Genomic DNA, 21,567 nt, shown 5'->3' on the forward strand with positions numbered 1-21,567 from the left:
GACGGAGCCTCGGCAGCGGCGGTGGGGCCTCGTGGGTTGACCCGCGGTCAGCGGTCGATGAGGGCGCGGGGGAGAACAATGGGGGACCTGGCATGGGGGGACCGCCGTGAGGGAGGGGGAAGAACAAAGGAGGAGCCGGAGGGGGCACTTTGTAACTTTGTCTGCCCCTTATGTGGCCATTATTTGCACACCTTGGGTACGCAAACAAAGAATTTCACTGGGACGGGTCACATGTGGCAATAAAGTATTCCATTCCACCCTATTCGCCAGTACAATTATTTGTATTCATTTTTCTGGAAGTTCAATAGTCCCAAAACAAAGGATTTTCACCAACTCCACTGCCCTCAGTATGAATATCAGGAGAAGTATATTGTCAAGCTAGGTCATGTACTGACGACTGGTAACAACTGAAGAAGGGTCTCAACCCGAAACGTCACCCATTCCTTCTCTCCTGAGATGCTGCCTCCTGACCTGCTGAGTTACTCCAGCATTTTGTGAAATAAATACCTTCGATTTGTACCCGCATCTGCAGTTATTGTCCGATACCGATAACAACCGAAGCTTTGTTGCATCTGGTGAGGTCAGGAAACTCACCGAGTACCAGGGTCGGGTGTACAGCACAGAAATGTCTTTTAAAAAGTCACTGCGGGTCAGGCAGCATCTCTGGAACATTTATCGGCGATGTTTTAGGCCTTTTCCCTTCTTTCGTCCCAAGACTTAAAGGAAAATGGACAGTGCAGGTGAGTGGGATTAGTGTAGATGGGGAAAGGGTCAGCTTGGCCATGAAGGGCTCCTTCACCATCTGCGGTTCCTTCCTGCACAAACTGAAATATGGAGCACGCTTCTGAAGTGGGCCGGCTAACCTGCTGCTGCTTCTGTTCCTGTTTTCGCCCCCTCTGCCAAAAGAAAGTTCCTTGATACATTTAGCAGGCCATGCAGTACAATGGAGCAGGTGTTTTAGGAGTTCCCCATCCCATAAACTGTGGGCGACATCGCAGCATCATATGAGGTTATTAAGGGGTTGGACACGTTAGAGGCAGGAAACATGTTCCCAATGTTGGGGGAGTCCAGAACAAGGGGCCACAGTTTAAGAATAAGGGGTAGGCCATTTAGAACTGAGATGAGGACAAACTTTTTCAGTCAGAGAGTTGTGAATCTGTGGAATTCTCTGCCTCAGAAGGCAGTGGAGGCCAATTCTCTGAATGCATTCAAGAGAGAGCTGGATAGAGCTCTTAAGGATAGCGGAGTCAGGGGGTATGGGGAGAAGGCAGGAACGGGGTACTGATTGAGAATGATCAACCATGATCACATTGAATGGCGGTGCTGGCTCGAAGGGCCGAATGGCCTCCTCCTGCACCTATTGTCTATTGTCTATTGAGCTTGGTGGTTGCACTGAGGGCCGCGTTAGAACCCGCAGGAACAGCATGAAGTAATCAGACTCTTTTTTTAATATTAATATAAAGGAGAGCTGCCCTCTCCCATCATATGCCAATGATGTGCCTCTGGTGGGTCAGGTCATTGTCACGTGCGCTCCGTCGAGCCCCAGGTTGAATGGAAGACTTTGTTTCCCCACTTCAAGGCCTCTTGTCACAGAGAGCCATTCCCCACTTCCTGCTCTTCCCGTATGAATAGCAAATCACAAATACTGTCCACTGTTGCACAGAAATGGGAACCCCACACCGCCAGGTGTCTTTCAATGCAGCTCTGTGCTCTCATTCCTCCTGAAGATATCACACTCGCTTAAAGAACCGACGATGCTTTATCTCATGAAAGGAGGTTTGCATCCCCACTGCCAGCGAGAATGACTAAGGCCTGTTAATCTTATTCTGTGAGCACTCAAAGTGGAAAGGATCAAATCTAAGTCAAATGAAAGCTTCGATGCATGTCTGACTCTTTGGAGTATTCAGTCTCTTTTGTCCGGTCCAAACAGCAATTAATTCCGAGATTGTCACCGTGATCTCCACGAGTATAATTGTACAAAACAACTTTGTTGTTACCGGTAACATGAAGAAACTGGAGATTGCACACTTTTGTTACATTCTCCAGTTTGTGCATCTATTTTTTTTTAGCTAATCACTGCTTCGCAGCATTCATCTGCAGATTGGGAATATTCAACTTTTTCCTCAACTTTAATCTCATGCATTTTGCTCTCGGTGTAGAAATTACACCTCCGTGATGCAGGGAACATGTAACAGGGAACATGTAACAGGGAACATGTACAGCACAGGAACAGGCTCGTCAGCCCACACTATCTGTGCTGAACGATGATGCCAAGATAAACTAATCTCCTCGTCTGCACATGATCAATGTCCCTCCATTTCCAGCTGGTCCATGTACCTATCTAAAAGCCTCTTAAATGCGTCCATCGTATCTACCATCACCACCTCTGGCAGCACGTTCCAGGCACCCACCACCCTCTGTGGCAAAAAGAAAACTCTGCACATCTCCTTTAAACATTGCCCCTCTCACCTTATAACTATGCCCTTTAGTTTAGTTTAGTTTAGAGATACAGCACGGAAACAGGCCCTTCGGCCCACCAAGTCCGTGCCGGCGTGCGATCCCTGCATATTAACACTATCCTGCACACACTAGAGACAGTTTTACATTGATATCAAGCCAATTAACCTGCAAACCTGTACGCCTTTGGATTGTGGGAGGAAACCGAAGATCTCGGAGAAAACCCCCACGCGAGTCATGAGGGGAACGTACAAACTCTGTACAGACAGCACCTGTGGTCGGGATCGAACCCGGGTCTGTAAGCGCTGTAAAGCAGCAACCATGCTGCCCTGGTTTTTGACATTTCTACCCTGGGATAAAAGGCTCTGACTGTCTATCCTATCCATGCATCTTATAATTTTATACACTTCTATCGGGTCTCCCCTCAATTTCCGGCCCTCCAGGTGAATTGGGCCCAGGTGGTTTGTTAGCATGTGGTACAGTTCTGTGAATTGGCAGTAGTGCTTATTCATTTGTGTCATAACTTCATAAGTGGCAGGAGCAGAATTAGACCATATCTTTCTATCTCAGCCCCATTCACCGGCCTTCTCCCCATAACCCCAGACACCCGTACTAATCAAGAATCTGTCAATCTCCGCCTTACAAATATCCATTGACTTGGCCTCCACAGCCTTCTGTGGCAATAATTCCACAGATTCACTGTCGAGGCATATTGGTTCACAATACAAAAATATCTTAAACCTACCTTCAGAAACTCCCATAGAGGGAACTGCACCAGGGCAAAGGGAATCTGAAACAGAAAAGCAGACTAATCAGATCAGAGCAGAGCTAAGGAAGAGTACTACAGGTAACAACATTTATTCACAAAATGCTGGAGTAACTCAGCAGGTCAGGCAGCATCTCAGGAGAGAAGGAATGGGCGACGTTTCGGGCCGAGACCCTTCTTCAGACTGAAAGGTCGCCCATTCCTTCTCTCCTGAGATGCTGCCTGACCTGCTGAGTTACTCCAGCATTTTGTGAATAAATACCTTCGATTTGTACCAGCATCTGCAGTTATTTTCTTACAGGTAACAAAATAACTATTTAAGGCTTTCATTTTAGAAATGAAACACAACAAGATATTAAGAGTGGCACGGAGGTGCAGCAGTAGAGTTTCTGCCATAGAGTGCCAGAGACCCGGGTTCGATCCTGACTACAGGTACTGTCTGTACGCAGTTTGTAAGTTCTCCATGTGACCGTGTGGGTTTTCTCCAGGTGCTCTGGTTTCCTCCCACACTCCAAAGACATGCGGGTTTGGAGGGTCATTGGCTTCGGTAAAAATTGTAACTTGTCCCTGGTGTGTAGGATAGTGCTTTTCACTGTACCTCTGTACACGTGACAATAAACTAAACTGAACTAAACGGCTGGTGTACGGGTTGCTGGTCGGAGCCACAGAGCTCTATTCTCCAAGACCTGCACTCACTGAAGTTCATGACCTGTTGCTCACCACTGTGAGTTCTTTCACATTTCAATTGTTCTTTTATACTTTGGGCAATGAATAAGTCTCGCCTAATTACCTGCTCAAAGAAGACTTGCATCAATGCATTCTAAGCCCCACAATGTTGAATGTCATATTGAGTATCTTTTCACCAATGTTTTGGTGTGCAATGGAAATAAACACCATTTGCAAAGCCCAGGGTATGACACACCACAATAGCAAATAGCTGCCTGTGCAATTACAACATTAATTCAATCTCAGGGGCATGTTACCATTCATAAACCACGCAAGGCTTTATGTCATCACAATCCCTTGATTGAATTACTTGAAGCTTACTGCCAGCATGTTCCCACCTGATACCTCTTTTGGCCGTCCATAGCATTGGTTGCGTGAGTGGCAAAACTTCCAAATACAACCTGTAATTAAAAGGAAGCTTCATCTGTTCAATATTACGGCTACTCAATGGTCAATGGTTTAGTTGCAAACTACAGACAAACAAGGGCGGCGCAGCGGTAGAGTTGCTGCCTTACAGCGAATGCAGCGCCGGAGACTCAGGTTCGATCCTGACTATGGGCGCCGTCTGTACGGAGTTTGTACGTTCTCCCCGTGACCTGCGTGGGTTTTCTCCGAGATCTTCGGTTTCCTCCCACACTCCAAAGACGTACAGGTATGTAGGTTAATTGGCTTGGTAAATGTAAAAATTGTCCCTAGTGGGTGTAGGATAGTGTTAGTGTGCGGGGATCGCTGGGCGGCGCGGACCCGGTGGGCCGAAGGGCCTGTTTCTGCGCTGTATCTCTAAATCTAAATCTAAACCATGAGAGATTTAGTTACTGTCCATTTCAGAATGTCACTAGAGGGTTTGAAGTTCTTTACAGTTGTTTCTCTTACGCTGGGCAGCATGGTGGCGCAGCGGTAGAGTTGCTGTCCTAGTGCGCCAGAGACCTGGGTTCGATCCTGACCTTGGGTGCTGTCTGTGTGGAGTTTGCACGTTCTCCCCGTGACCGCGTGGGTTTTTCTCCGGGTGCTCCGGTTTCCTCCCACACTCCAAAGACGTACAGGTTTGTGGGATGTGTTGGAAGGAACTGCAGATGCTGGTTTAAACCGAAGATAGACACAAAATGCTGGAGTAACTCAGTGGGGCAGGCAGCATCTCTGGAGTTAAAGAACGGGTGACGTTTCCGGTCGAGAAACATCACCCATTACCGGTCTCCAGAGATGCTGCCTGTCCCGCTGAGTTACTCCAATATTTTGTATCTATTTTCAGGTTTGTAGGTTAATTAGCTTCTGCAGATTGTAAATTGTTCTCTAGTGTGTGTAGGACAATGCTGGTGCTGGTGTGTAGGATCGCTGGTCGGTGTGGAATCGAGAGACCAAAGGGCCTGTTTCCACACTGTTCCGCTGAAGTAGAGTCTCAAGCTGGTTAAAATTGTTCCCAAACCTCCTGTCATGCTTAGTAAACCAGGAGAATTCGACTCTTGTTATTCAAGCAAGAGTTTGCTTGACAGACAGCTGCCACAACACATTTGTTATCAGCCTGGACAGGAAACGGCAGCAAGTCGAAACCGACGTCAAGCTGGAAAAATAAAATCTAAGAATGTTTGTCGTCTTTGACAAAAAGCATTCTCTCCGACAGATATCTAGAAGCCCCACAAAGAGAGGTCAGCTTCGGCATGCACGACCAGATGCCTGCCATTCAAATGTGCTGGGAATAAGTTGTGTTACCACCAAGCACATCAAGACAAGTGGATAAAGAAAAATCCAACTTGTGGAAAGCAAGGATGCATTTCTGCAAGCAGGCACCTGTGTCCTTGAAAAGCGCTCAATCGCCGAGGCAAATAGGTCGTTTCTACTCAGTTTAGAAGGCCGTCAACAGCAATTTTACGGTTTGGTTTTATTTGGGCTGTTTTAGTTTCGAAATTGGCAGAGAAATATGTTGTACAACTGACAGCTTGATCTGAATTGATTTCCTGCCTTGTAGATTCCGACTTTTGGAAACCGACAGTGATAAATGGGCTGTATTTCTCATTATTACTAAATATTAACGACATTGGACAGAAAAAAAATTGGTCGTTTCAAAGGACACCTTGGACATAAAGTGCGTAAAATACAAAACCCGAGATGGGAAGCGCTAACCTTGGAAAACAAGTACAAATATCGTAGGTGTCACAAAATGCGTCACCCATTCCTTCTCTCCACAGATGCTGCCTGACCTGCTGAGTTACTCCAGCATTTTGTGAATAAATACCTTCGATTTGTACCAGCATCTGCAGTTATTTTCCTACACAAATATTGTAGATGTGTAGGAAGGAACCCGCGGACGCCGGTTTGACACCGAAGATAAACACAAAGTGCTGGAGTAACTCAGCGGGACAGGCAGCATCTCTTGAGAAAAAGGAATGGGTGACGTTTCGGGTCGAGACCCTTCTTCGGACTGAGAGTCAGGGGAGAGGGAAAATAGAGATATAAATAGGTACATAGAACAAATGAATGAAAGGTGTGCAAAAGGACAAGCCAAAGCCAGCAACCATGATCAAGGAAAGATGGAGCCCACAATGGTCCATTGTTGGTTGTGGAGAATGTGATAGCGAGTGAAACTAACGAGTGAAACTCAGTAGGACGACAGTGAAACTAGCAGGATGACTAGGGTGGGGAAGGGATGGAGAGAGAGGGAATGCAAGAGTTACTTGACGTTAAAGAAATCAGTATTTATACCGAAGATAGACGCAAAAAGATGGAGTAACTCAGCGGGACAGGCAGCATCTGTGGAGAGGAGTGACGTTTCGGGTCGAGACCCTTCTTCGGACTGAAAGTCAAGGGAAAGGGAAACAAGAGGTATAGACAATAATGTAGAGAGATATAGAACAATGAATGAAAGATATTCCAAATAGTAACGGTGATAAAGGAAGTAGGCCATTGTTAGCTGAGGGGTGAAAATCAGACGCTGGTGCGACTTGGGTGGGGGAGGGAATGAGAGAGAGGGAATGCCGGGGTTACTTGCAGTTAGAGAAATCAATGTTCATACTACTGGGCTGTAAGCTGTCCAAGCGAAATATGAGATGCTGTTCCTCCAATTTGCATTTAGCCTCACTCTGACAATGGAAGAGACCTAGGACAGAAATGTCGGTGTGGGAATGGGAAGGGGAATTAAAGTGTTGAGCAACCGGGAGATCAGGTAGGTCCAGGCGGACAGAGCGAAGGTGTTCAGCGAAACGATCGCACAGTCTACGTTTTGTCTTGCCGATGTATAAGAGTCCACATCGTGAACAACGGATACAGTAGATGAGGTTGGAGCGGGTGCAAGTGAACCTCTGCCTAACCTGAAAGGGCTCTACCTGCACGGTGGCGCAGCGGTAGAGTTACTGCCTTACAGCGAATGCAGCGCCGGAGACCCGGGTTCAATCCCGACTACGGGGTGCTGTCTGTGCGGAGTTTGTACGTTCTCCTCGTGACCTTCCTCGTGGGTTTTCTCTGAGATCTTCAGTTTCCTCCCACACTCCACTCACACAACCTGTCCAAGTCACCCTGCAACCTCATAGCATCTTCCTCACAGTTCACACTACCACCCAGCTTTGTATCATCTGTAAATTTGCTAATGGTAATTTTAATCCCTTCATCCAAGTCATTAATGTATATTGTAAATAGCTGCGGTCCCAGCACCGAGCCTTGCGGTACCCCACTAGTTACTGCCTGCCATTCTGAAAGGGACCCATTTATCCCCACTCTTTGCTTTCTGTCTGTCAACCAATTTTCTATCCATGTCAGTACCTTACTTCCAATACCATGTGCTCTAATTTTGCCCACTAATCTCCTATGTGGAACCTTGTCAAATTTACAGAAGCCAATTAACAGAAGCCAATTAACCTACAAACCTGTACGTCTTTGGAATGTTGGAGAAAGCCCATGCAGTCAAAGGGAGAACGTACAAACTCTGTACAGACAGCACCCATAGTCAGGATGAAAACCAGGCCTCCGGCGCTGTGAGGCAGCAACTCTCCCGCTGTGCCACTGTGCCGTTCGAACTATCTATATAACAGGTAGAATACGGAATTCACCAGGAGTTGTTAAGATGAATGATGTATGAGGGGAAGTTAGAAAAACACAGTAAGGTGAATGAATTACAAGAAGATGTTGATGGGATTGGTGAAGACAATGAGAGAAATCTTGCAAAGAGCACATAACTCTGATGGACTTGTTCAATCAGACAGTAGGTGTCTGTGCCTCCAAAACAGTCTGCAGAGTGGAAAATGACAGGCACAGTGGTGGAGCGGCAGAGTTGCTGCCTCACAGCGCCAGAGACCCAGGTTCGATCCTGACTACGGGTGCTGTCTGTACGGAGTTTGCACGTTCTCCCTGTGACCGTGTGGATTTTCTCCGGGTGCTCCGGAGTTTCCTCCCAAATCCCAAAGACATGCAGGCTTGTAGGTTAATCGCCTTTAGTAAAATTGTAAATTGTCCCTCATGTGTAGGATAATGCTAGTGTGTGGGTTGATCGCTGGGCGGTGTGGACTGGGTGACAATAGGTGCAGGAGTAGGCCATTCGGCCCTTCGAGCCAGCACCGCCATTCAATGTGATCATGGCTGATCATTCTCAATCAGTACCCCGTTCCTGCCTTCTCCCCATACCCCCTGACTCTGCTATCCTTAAGAGCTCTATCTAGTTCTCTCTTGAATGCATTCAGAGACTTGGCCTCCACTGCCTTCTGAGGCAGTGAATTCCACAGATTCACAACTCTCTGACTGAAAAGGTTTTTCTTCATCTCCGTTCTAAATGGCCTACCCCTTATTCTTAAACGGTGGGCTGAGGGGCCTGTTTCCGCGCTGTATCTCTAAAGCCTAAAGTCCAAAGACAAGAGCGAGATGGTGGAGGTGGGAGAAGTTGCAGATCATGGACAAATGGACATGGCAGGGCACAAAAAGGGTAAAGCCAATGCACTGGAATAAAAACGTCTCACACGTTTGCCCTACATTACCTTTACAGCCAGATTGATTTTCAAAAAATCTCTTAACTTCCTTTTCCAAAAAACGGCATCAAATGCTCAATGCAAACCATCCTAGCAGGTACCTTAAAGGGCGGGTTGCATGCAAATCTTTTACTCGTGATAACCACTGCAATCTGAAGCTTCTCCATGAAGAAAATCGAAATGGTTTAAGAGGTCTTCACCAAAAGCAATTAGATGGATTCTTTTTGCAGTGATGACAAAGAACGGACAAGCGGATTAAACTCGCTGGAAGGAGAAAAGAAGATCTTTTCCGCACTTTATCAAGATAAAATTACAACATTTCACTAAGCCAGCAAATACCTTGATCAACCTACTTAGCCGTGTTAGACATATAGATTCATGAAGTAATCTTCTGCGGTTCCAAACACACCTGGTTTCATTTAGGCAGAACTGCCTTTTTGAGTTGTACAGGAAACGTGCATCTTTTATGCTTTTATACTAAAGCCACCCTATAACCGAACTGAAAAGCAGCACTAATTGGAGCAAACATCTCTATTTGGACTAGCTGGCATTCATTTCATGCTACCGTTATGATTTCAGCAGCCTGGCATAAGGGTTGGGTTGACCACGTGCAGCCAAACTTCGGTTTTCATCCTTTCCCCCCCCAGACGCAGCTGTGCAAAGAAAGGTTTGTAGTGGCTCTGCTCTTCTGATGCCTTTAATTATGGGAACGAAATAGCTCCCTTCAGAGACCATTTTCTTTATCTTATTGTGTAAGCTCTCAAAAGGGGGAAAGCCAGCCTGCTTTTATCGATTGCAAGCCACGGGGATTACTGCTGCCAAGCTGGCCACTCAAGAGGTGAACAAAAGTTGTGCGGGGTCAAACGTTATGCATTTCTTTTCTCCGCGGCGTCAGGTTTCGACCAAATATTTAAAGGTGTGGGAAATATTAGCGCAAATCCTAATCTTAGCACCATATGGTTCCCAAAGTTGAAGTACAGCTGTTTGCGAGATGAATACCTAAACTTTATAATGACGGGGACGAAATCTGTGCGCACTTAAGAGCATTTCTGTCAAATACCACAACTTCTTTGGGGAAGCTAACATTTAAAAAAAAGAATATAAAATGTGTTCACTTCAGAATTAAACTTTATTCGTAATAAAAAAATGAGAATCTACGAAGTTAAACGAGACGAGTTAGTTTGGAAGTAAACTGTCCAAAATGAATATAACAATCAGATTAGTAAAAGCACCTGAATTATAACAAATCAGTTCATCAGTGAACCTTTACGACATGAAGATGTATGAAAGTGTGAATACATTAATTCAGAGCTTATTTCTGGCAGTTTCCCCTTCTTTGAATAAGCAAGAGTAATAATGGCTGAGTAATGGCATATACATTGTTAACACCTGTTACACCGAAGATTAGTTGAAGCCTTGGGCACTCAGGAAGTAGTTATTGCACGTTTAACTATTTATTTCCAACTAAATTTCCAACTCTATTTTCGTGACAATTAAGTGCTTTTTCACACATGTGCAGTTCGTGAATCTCTTCTCGGGAAAGCAGAGGGGAAAAACGAGCGTTTAACTTTGCTGTATGTGTGGGGAGGAACTGCAGATGCTGGTTGACACAGAAGATCCCGATTTTTGGACCATCGGGGTCTCTTCTGGAGCAGAGGTGGCCTGTACAAGAGGATAGACACAAAGTGCTGGAGTAACTCAGCGGGTCAGGCAGAGAAAAGGAAATAGGTGATGTTTTGCGTCGAGACCCTTCTTCAGACTTTTCTGATCGAATTCTCAGTTTCCAAAGTTCACATAATGTGTCGTTTATGGTCATTTCGCCAATGTACTATTGAAATGCCAACTTAAGAAAGGCAAGGGAATCAAGGGAGTTTTTATTACCAGAGGTCCTGAAATGGAACAATGAAATTCTTACTTGCAGTGGCACAACAGACCAGGTCAGTCAGTACACACGCAGGAAGGAACTGCAGATGCTGGTTTAGACCAAAGATAGACACAAAATGCTGAAGAAGGGTCTGAAGAAGGGTCTCGACCCGAAACGTCACCCATTCCTTCTCTCCCGAGATGCTGCCTGACCTGCTGAGTTACTCCAGCATTTTGTGAATAAATGACACAAAATGCTGGACAGGCAGCATCTCTGGAGAGAGAGCTTCAGGTCCATCCGAAACATAGAAACTTAGAAAATAGGTGCAGGAGTAGGCCATTCGGCCCTTCAAGCCAGCACCGCCATTCAACATGATCATGGCTGATCATCCTAAATTGGTACCCCTTTCCTGCTTTCTCCCCATATTCCTTGATTCCGTTAGCCCTAAGAGCTCTATCTAACTCTCTCTTGAAAACATCCAGTGAATTGGCCTCCACTGCCTTCGGTAGCAGAGAATTCCACAGATTCACAACTCTCTGGCTGAAATTGTTTTTCCTTTATTTTTCCATTAATTGCGATGTAAGCCTGTAAAACCAATAAATAATAGCACTTAAAATGAACAAATTAAGTTCTGGAGTGCACTTAAAAAGAACAAATTAAGTTCTGTAGCGCACTTAAAAAATGGATAGAATATAAAAATCAGGAAAATTATTTTCAACGTCGATTAGAAAATATTTGAAATGCTAACCTCATTTATGATGTCCTTATTGTATCAATGTAAAATGAGATACTGGAAAAAATACAAAGGATTCAAAAGGATGGTTCTTGAAACCAAGAGATTATAGGCATTGGGAAGTCTGTACTTTATTCTGTAAAAAAGAAAATTAAGGTCTTTACAACCCTGAGAGTCTTATAGGACAAACATAGAAAAGATCTTCCACTTGTGTGGGAATCCAAATTCAAGGCCATAAATAAAAGATAAATAAATCCCAAAAATTCATTTGGGAATTCAAGGGAAATTTCTTTGAACTGAGTAAAACTCATTGCAATGTGGATGTGACCACCGCATGTTGGAATAGAATAGATATGTTAAAGGGAAAGTGAAATAGAGGGGACGAGAGGACGTACCTTTAGAAAGGAGATAAGGAGGAATTTCTTCAGCCAGCAGGTAGTGAATCTGCGGAAGTCATTGCCACAAAAGACTGTGGAAGCCAAGTCATTGGGTATTTTTAAAGCGGAGAATGACAGATTCTTGCTTAGTAAGGGCGTCGGGGGTTACGGGGAGAAGGCATGAGAATTGGGTTGAGAGGGAGAGATAGATCGGCCACGATTGAATGGCGGAGTAGACACAATGGGCCGAATGGCCTAATTCTGCTCCTATGACTTATGAACTTATGAGATGCATGGAACAGAAATTAAGCTGACGGACTTAATTGAAGAGAAGAAAGACAAGTGCTAAGGAGAGCAGAAACACATAAACCCATTTTCTGGGTAGTACTTTGTAGGCAATTAGAAGGGTCTCGACCCAAAACGTCACCCATTCCTTCTCGTCGCAGATGCTCCCAGGATTTTGAGTCTATCTTTAGTAGAATCATAGTCCAGACTGGCAAAATTTGACAACCAGGTAACAGATTTTGACTTCATTCCTGGGTACACCGACTAAACGCTTCAACAAAGGGGTTGGCACCTGCTGAAAGGCCGTTTCTAGAGACTGATTCTGATGTAGAAGCCGGCTTGTAAACATGTTGTCGTGATCTTTGATCATGGAGTTGCAGGAGCGCGCCCTGACATTTGCTGTCAGCCCTCTCTCCCACAGTCCCTCCGCCCACTTTAGGATGTGGCTGTCACTGCGAGCGAAACCATCTGGAAGTCGCAGGCAATCTTTCCAGTTCCAACCCGACTTCAGGTCTCGTTGGACACCCTCCGCTCACGCAATGTTAAAGCCAGAGTCCAAAGCCAGGTCAGACAAGTTTCCACCCCTAATCTTCAAAAACAAAAACTTGACTGCGATTTAAAAAAATATATATATAAACAGGAAAATATTTTGATAAGAACGTTCCTGATATCTGGAGAAAAGCTGCATTTGCTCTTCGAGTACATCAACCACACTGATAACTTACACCGATCATCCAACATCCCAAACATATGCAGGTTTGTAAATTGATCGGCCCCTGTAAAAATCACCCCGTACTGAACTGAATTGAATACTTTATTGTCACATGTGACAAGTCACAGTGAAACTCTTTGCTTGCATTCCGTGCCAAGGTATGCAAATAGTCGCCACGTAAAGGGCACTTACAAAATTACAAATACCCTCCCCCTCCCCACATCAGTTCCCCCTTGTTCTTCCCTACCTCACAGCGGTCCCCCTACTCCGGGTCCTCCATTGTCCATTGTTCTTCATATGTGTGTAGGGAGTGGGTGAGAAAATGGGATAGCATGGAACCAGTGAGAACAGATCTGAAGAAGGGTCTCGACCCGAAACTTCAGTCTGAAGAAGGGTCTCGACCCGAAACTTCGCCCATTCCTTCTCTCCTGAGATGCTGCCTGACCTGCTGAGTTACTCCAGCATTTTGTGAATAAATACCTAGTGAGAACAGGTGATCGATGGCCCGTGTGGACTCGCGAGAAGGAGAACCTGAGAACTCGTGAGAGTGAACGGTGGTTGTGCAATGCAAACGGCAATCTTCCAACTTTATCAAGAATTGGTGCAACGGAATAACCTTCAAGTTTAAAAAAAAAAATGCTTCCGCACATCAAAGTAGTCTGAAATAAACCCATTAAAAGAGCATTTCCACAAACTAATTTTCAATATCACTTGGGTAAATTAACATTTTAATGCATTTCCAGTCCATTTCCAGCACTGGTTTTGATAGAAATCTGATTTATTGCAGCTGTCTTCACAGCAAAATATAATGTGCAGAAAACATGGTGGGGCACGATTATACATTCCTGCTCCACTCATACGCACATCAGTTTCTTTAATTTAGAGATACAGTGAGGAAGCAGGTTCTTCGGCCCACCGAGTCTGCACTGTCCAGCGATCACTATCTGATATGCAGTAGGGACAATTTACAATTATACCAAGCCAACAAACCTGCACGTCTTTTGAGTGTGGGAGGAAACCGAAGTTCTCAGAGAAAACCCACGCAGGTCCCGAGGAGAACACACAAACTCTGTACAGACAGCGCCCGTGGTCAGGATCGAACCCGGGTCCCTGGCACTGTGAGGCAGTTGCTCTACCACTGCGCCACCATGCCACCATATTTCTCTTAGGCAAAGGTAGCAAAGAAGAAGTCCCCAAGATAAAAGAGAAAACTTTGAGACTGTTATTTAACATTTACTCTTTAAGAATTTCAACAAATCCTCTGACATTAAGAGTATTCAAATCTTGTTTCATAAAGTAGAGTTCTATTAATTTAAGACGATACCTACTTGAAAATTCAACAGTTATTGATTTAGCCTTAAATCCTGAAATGTTTTTTTAATTAAAACTTAACTCTAAGTTTTAGTTTTTAGTTTTAGAGATACTAAAAACTAGTATCGCTGTTTAAGAGGTAGAGCGCGGAAACAGGTCCTTCGGTCCACCGAATCCATACCAACCATTGATCACCCCATACACTAGTTCTATGCTATCCCAGTTTCACATCCTACACGTGAGGGACAATTTTTACAGAAGCCAATTAATCTACAAACGCTACGTCTTTGGAATGTGGGAGGAAACCGGTGCACCTGGAGGAAACCCACGCGGTCACAGGGTGAACGTACAAACTCCGTACAGACAGCGCCAGTGGTCAGAATCGAACCATGGTCTTTGGCGCTGTGATGCGGCAGCTCTATCGCTGCGCCAATGTGCTGCCTAAAGTTAAAATTTGCATTTTCCAGGAGAGACATAATTTGTATAATTACTGCTCCAAGGCCGAGATGAAATCTTAATGCAGAATCTAAAGACCTACTCACTGCAGGGGGGACCATCATATTGGGTGAACCTGCAGTGTGCAAAGAACAAGTCAATTTGGGCCTGAAGAAGGGTCTCGACCCGAAACGTCACCCATTCCTTCTCTCCTGAGATGCTGCCTGACCTGCTGAGTTACTCCAGCATTTTGTGAATAAATACCTTCGATTTGTACCAGCATCTGCAGTTATTTTCTTATAATAGGATCTGTGTAGATGGGCAAATGTTGACATGAATGTGATGAGCCAAAGTGTCTACCTCTGTACAGAATGACCCTGACGCCTGTCTGAATGGCACAATTTAACAATTGGCACCAATGCTCTAAACTACTGAACCAGATTGAGAAAATAGTCTTGTTTTGCTGATGTAAAACAAGATGTTGGCCGGTTTGAGCTGTAAGTGATTAGGATGTTCAATCAATTGCATTTGTACCAGCATCTGCAGTTATTTTCTTACAAGTCAATTTGGGCAGTAATTTTATTTTGCCCAAAACCCTGCAGCACGGTGGCGCAGCGGTAGATTTGCTGCCTGACAGCGCCAGGGACCCGGGTTCAATCCTGACTACGGGTGCTGTCTGTACGGAGTTTGTATGTTCTCCCTGTGACCACGTGGGTTTTCTCCAGGTGCTCTGGTTTCCTCCCACACTCGAAAGCCGTGCAGGTTTGCAGGTTAATGGGTTTCTGCAAATTGTTTGCAGTGTGTAATGCAGGTGAGGGCTGGTTGCTGCCTACTTAGAAGGTGGGCCGAAGGGCTTGTTTCCACGCTGTTTCTCTAACCGAAACTAAACTAAGCTGGGAATGGTTCAAATGAATTTACATTTTAAAACCAGTGTGTAGCCACCGACTAGTTGCTGCAGATTTGGTTAATTAACTCGAAACACCAACAGCTTTCAGCAAATGTAGCTGAGATGATGCAAATTAAAGACTGTAACTCAACGTTGGGAATGGAGTCTCTAAACATAACCACCTGTCAGTTGTATATCTTCCGCCCCACCCTACAATCTAGCACCACCGCATACATCCACCGTGCTCACAGAAACTGCTCTAACCAGTTGCTGAGAATGTCGGGGCGGTATCACAAAGCTCAACCACATCTCTCCACAACTGGCAAGAGGACAAAAAAAAGACAATTATAGCAAAAGGCAATTATGTCTCTCACAAATTAGGATAAGCAATTGGTACTTGGCCCAACAGCAATGGCTGGTTGCCAGGGTAATAATCCTTACCATGAGAAGCAACTCTACGGAAACATACGGCCCATCATGGTGGCGTAGTGGTAGAGCTACTGCCTTACAGAGCCAGTGTAGGGTAGTGTGCGGGGATCGTTGGTCAGTCGGCCGAAGGGCCTATTTCCATGCTGTATCTTTAAACTAAACTAAGACTGAAATAAGATGTCAGCGTTTGGTATATGTAAACATCTGTTTGGATTATGTTTTTCTCTGGCATGTGGAAGACAGCAGAAAATGATTATAAATAATGTTAGAATGTGTGTGCATGTGAGCTACTGGTGCTAGCAGTGAGAAAATGGCAAGTCTACGGAGACAGCAGTGGAGGCCAAGTCAATGGATATTTTTAAGGCGGAGATCGATAGATTCTTGATTAGTAAGGGTGTTAGGGGTTATGGGGAGATGGCAGGAGAATGGGGTTGAGAGGGAAAGGTAGATCAGCAATGATTGAATGGTGGAGTAGATTTGATGGGCCGAATGGCCTAGTTTTTCTCCTAGAACTTATGAACCTATGGCCAGGATGGTGTTAATCCTTGATGATAGATGCCGTCTTCTTGAAGCAGGGCCTCTTATGGATGTTTTCAATGGTGGTAAGACTGGTCCCATGATGAGCTTGGCAGAGTCTTTCAACAGTGCATCTGTAGATGTTTGAGAGAGTATTCAGTGACATGTAGAGTCACTCTAAACATCCAAGGAAGTAAAGACACAGGGGCCGTACAGTGCCGCATCTGTATAGTTGATGTAAGAAGTGCTAGCCTCACAGCACCAATGACCCAGGTTCCATCCTGACCTCGGGTGCTGCCTGTGTGGATGGAGTCCACATCCCAAAGACGTGCGGGTTTGTAGGTTAACTGGCCTCTGTAAATTGCCCCATGTGTGTTGGGAGCGGATGCGAAAGTGGGATAACATAGAACCATTCTGAACGGGTGATCAATGGCTGGCGTGGACGCTAGGATGAAGGGCCTGTTTCCGTGCTATATACCTTAAGATAAAAAACTTATGATACCTGGCATAGACACAAAATGCTGGAGTAACTCAGCGGTAACGGATGTCCAGTCTGAAATAGGGTCTTGACCCGAAACGTCACCCATTCCTTCTCTCCAGAGATGCTGCCTGTCCCGATGAGTTACTCCAGCATTTTGTGTCTATCTTCGGTTTAAACCAGCATCTGCAGTTCCTTCATACACATTAGAATACCTGTCATTTGTCTTGCCTCTTCAGCACTGGTATATCATAGAGTCATACAGCACGGAAACAGTCTCTTCGATCCAACTCATCCATACCAACCAAAATGCCCCATCTAAGCTAGCCTCACTTACCCACGTTTGGCCCATATCCCTCTAATCCGGTGTAGGTGTGTGGCTGGTTCCATTTAAGCTTCTACCACTTTAACAAAGCATGAAGTCGAAATCCTTACAATTGCCCAAAACCATAATGTTAGAATTAAATTTGTAATTCAGTGGGGCAGCGGGCTCAGAAGAAGATGCAACGGTAGACTGTGCTGTGGGTTCTTCCTTCGGTAATTTTCCTATCCACAGTTTATCCTGGTACCTGTTAGTCCCAGAGCAAATTGGAACAGCTTCAAACAGATTCCAGTGGACAAAAGTCTACTGCCTTCATGTGAGCTGACGCGATCTTGATTCAGACAAATCCTCAGAGCTGAGGGAAACAAAATGATTTTGATGGGACCACAAAAAACACACTGGAATTTAGTGGAAGTAATGCATGCACTTCTTATGTTGGAAAATAACTGCAGATGCCGGTATAAATCGGAGGTATCACAAAATGATTACTCCACCATTTTGTGATACCTTGCACTTCTTACATCAACCGATCAGTGGGAAAATGAACTCTAAGAAATAAAAAATTGTTTAGACCTATGAGTACTGAGACATTATGGTTTTCCTTCCCCACCACTCCTCCACAGTATGCTGTCCTATTTTCTTTCATTCAACATCTGCAAAACTAATTTACTGAACTATCAGCGATTAGTGTTGTTGAATGAGAAAAAAATCCGCAGTGCAGGAAAATCAAATCAAGTTCTTCAGATGTTGCAATCTTGTTGAACTGGAATTCTGATTTCATTGCGAACTTCAAATATTTATAAATTCTGCTCAAAGAATTGGAGGGCACAACGGTAGACTTGCTGCCTGACAGCGCCAGAGACCTGGGTTCGATCCTGACTACGGGTGCTGTCTGTATGGAGTTCATACGTTCTCCCTGTGACCGCGTGGGTTTTCTCCAGGCACTCCGGTTTCCTCCCACACTCCAAAGACATACTGGTTTACAGGTTAATTGGCTTCAGTAAAAATAGTAAATTGTCTCTGCTGTGTGTGTAGGATAGTGTTAGTGTATGGGAATCGTTGGTCGATGTGGACTCGGTGAGCCGAAAGGCCCGTTTCCGAGCTGTATCTCTAAACTAAACTAAACGAAAATTACGCATCAAACTGTAATAATGTATTGTAACACCATTTTGTGAGGTTGTTAAATGCCAAGTTTCAATTATTTTTTTTTAGAATTTTCAAGAGTTTCAGGAGAATCCCTCTCATTCTCTGAACAGTGAATATAGGCCTAATCTACCCCGTTTCTCTGCCACCATCAGTCCTGCCATCGCAGAAATCAGTCTATAGCAAAAATGAGCAATATTCTTGCCTGAGCAGGAAGGGCAAAACTGGACACAGAACTGTGCCTGGGGTCTCACCAAGACCTGTGCCGTTACAGTAAGATGTCCTTGCTCTGTATTCAAATCCTCTTGCAAAGTGACCAATATAACGATTCAACCTGCTTGCTGCATCTGACCACTTGCTTTCAGCAACTTGCATCTCCCACTTTCCCACTCCACCACTCTATTGGGATGCATCACAGCATGGTTTGGGAACAGCTCCATCCAAGGCCGTAAGAAATTGCAGAGAGTTGTGGACGCAGCCAAGACCATCACGCAAACCAAACTCCCTTCCATTGACTCCGTCTACACTTCACGCTGCCTTGGCAAGGACAGCAGCATAATCAAGGACAAATCTTACCCCAGGCACTCCCTCTTCTCCCCTCTCCCTACGGGCAAGAGGTACAGAAGTGTGAAAACGCACACCTCCAGATTCAGGGACAGTTTCTTCCCAGATGTTATCAGGCAACTGAACCATCCTACCAACAACTATAGAGTGGTCCTAACCTCCCACCTACCTCATTGCAGACACTTGGACTATCTTTAACCAGACTTTACTGGAGTTTATCTTGCACAAAACATGATTCCCTTTATCATGTATATGTGCTCAATTGTAATCATGTGTAGTCGTTCTGCTGACTAGTTACACTATTCTGTACTTTTCAATGAGGTCCCGCCTCATCCTTCTAAACTCCAGCGAGCACAGGCCCCTGTGCCGACAAACGCTCATCATACTTTAACCCACTCATTCCCGGGATCATTGGTGTAAACGGCCTCTGGACCCTCCCCAATGCCAGCACATTCCCCCCTCAGAAGTGGGGCCCAAAACTGCCCACAATGCTCCACAGGACAATTTCAGACAATCCAATCCCTACACGATTTTCAACATTCCTCAGGGGCTTTTATTTGAATCAACGGTTTGCTCAAACTGGATACCCTTTGCATGACGAATGGGAAATGTTGTGCTTGCAGAAATATATATAAATGGGATGCCTCGTTGAAGCCTTTTGTTGGAACTGGTGGACCCCACCCAATCCAACACACAATGGGCCTGGCTTCTATCCCCTCCGCTCTGTATAAATATATATAGAAACTGTACTCATCACAATACTAATCATTAGTCAGAACCTGTACACATGAAGTTGACGCTTGAATCTACATCCTTTCTGCTGCATATTCAGTTGGTTCTTGCCAACTTACAGCAGAACTCAGGTTTTTTTTTTGGAGAAATCTTATTGGTTCCTCGACCACATTTGCAGGTGTGTTTACTATAATTTTTAAAGTGTTTATGAAAGGACTTCTTGCTATTCTGGTCTGAGAGCCAAAGTGTAAACATTTAGCCTGGTCTGCAGGTTGTCATACCTCAGGATTTAGAAGACGCGTTTAAAACTCTGTCAGGGAAGAATATTCTTTTGAGGGTCGGTGGTGCAGGGGCGATATAATATAAGCGAATAACAACCAGGCAAAACATGCAGAAAGGTGGAAGGAACTGAGACGAAAACCAGGCCTGTTTTTCACATCCACTGCCAACTTGTGTCAACTTGGGAACAAGGTTTGAGTGGGGCCCATTTCCCTGTCTTGTAGGGCAGGTTGTCAAAGAGAGTGAACGGGTGGAATGAGGGATCGAAAGGCCGTAGTGGCCACTTCATGTAGTTTCATAAAAATGTCACGTCGGGGATGATTGGGCTCTTAAAGTGTCAACAATCAGAGCAGAAAGGAAATTTCCGTTGCTCTTAAAACACTCCTTAATTATCTCCATCAGCTGAAGGTAACAGGTTTGCAGCATTTGCAAGCCTTCACTGTCATGATTGAAAGTAACTGCAGTCGTTATGTTTGCTCTTCACCGAGGGTTGGTTCTGGCTAGTGGAATAGAGTTAGTTGTTATGCATCAGATCCAGTGCTGTGCATTTCACTTTAAGTGCGGGGCTGCAGTTCAGAGTGTGCACTAAGTCATGTGACATCATGATTGTGGGCTAGTTCCCCCCCACCCCCCCCCCACATTCTTATTTCTGATTGTCAATTCAACCATAGTTTAACAATTATGATACCTTCGATTTGTACCAGCATCTGCAGTTATTTTCCTACATAGTTTAACAATTAATGCAGATAATGGCGGCACGGTGGCGCAGCGGTAGAGTTGCTGCCTTACAGCGAATGCAGCGCCGGAGAATCGGGTTAAATCCTGACTACGGGTGCTGTCAGTACGGAGTTTGTACGTTCTCCCCGTGACCTGCGTGGGTTTTCTCCGAGATCTTCGGTTTCCTCCCACACTCCAAAGACGTACAGGTATGTAGGTTAATTGACTGGGTGATATGTAAAATAAAAAAAAAATAAAAAAAAATAAAAAAATTGTTCCTAGTGTGTGTAGGATAGTGTTAATGTGCGGGGATCGCTGGGCGGCGCGGACTTGGTGGGCCGAAGGGCCTGTTTCCGCGCTGTATCTCTAAATCTAAATCTAAAATAAGTGCGAGGTGTTGCATATTATGAAGTCAAACTCGGGCAGGACTTTCACAGTGAATGGCAAGATCCTGGGGAATGTTGTAGAGCAGAGCAGGGGGATCTAGGAGAACAGGCACATAGTCCCTTGAAAGTGGCACACAGGTAAGTAGGGTAGTCAAGAAGGCTTTCAGAACATTGGCCTTCATCGGTCAGAGTATTCAGTATAGACGTTGGGATGTTATGTTACAGTTGTACAAGATGTTGGCGAGGCTGCATTTGGAGCATTGTGTTCACCCTGCTATAAGCAAGGATGTTCTTGAGCTGGAAAGAGCGCAGAGAAGATTTTCGAGGATGTTGCCAGGACTTGAGGGCCTGAGCTATAGGGAGAGGTAGGGCATGGCTATTCCTTGGAGCGCAGGAGGATGAGGGCTGATCTTATAGAGGTGTGTAAGATCATGAGGGGAATAGATAGGACGAATGCACCGTCTTTTATGCAGAGTAGCGGAAATTGAGGACCAGAGAACATA

General features: G+C 45.0%; 1 protein-coding gene across 1 annotated transcript in view; it reads right to left on the bottom strand.

Moving 5' to 3' along the window:
- The window catches only part of slc25a26 (solute carrier family 25 member 26), a 139,513-nt gene that overhangs the window by 23,658 nt on the left and 94,288 nt on the right, over window positions 1–21,567 (bottom strand). The window contains exon 6 of the mRNA XM_078414539.1: window positions 3,203–3,247. Coding sequence (XP_078270665.1) covers window positions 3,203–3,247 — 45 coding nt within the window. The remainder of the gene's footprint in view (window positions 1–3,202; window positions 3,248–21,567) is intronic.

Source organism: Rhinoraja longicauda, chromosome 17 (assembly GCF_053455715.1).
Source record: "Rhinoraja longicauda isolate Sanriku21f chromosome 17, sRhiLon1.1, whole genome shotgun sequence".
NCBI lineage: Eukaryota > Metazoa > Chordata > Chondrichthyes > Rajiformes > Arhynchobatidae > Rhinoraja > Rhinoraja longicauda.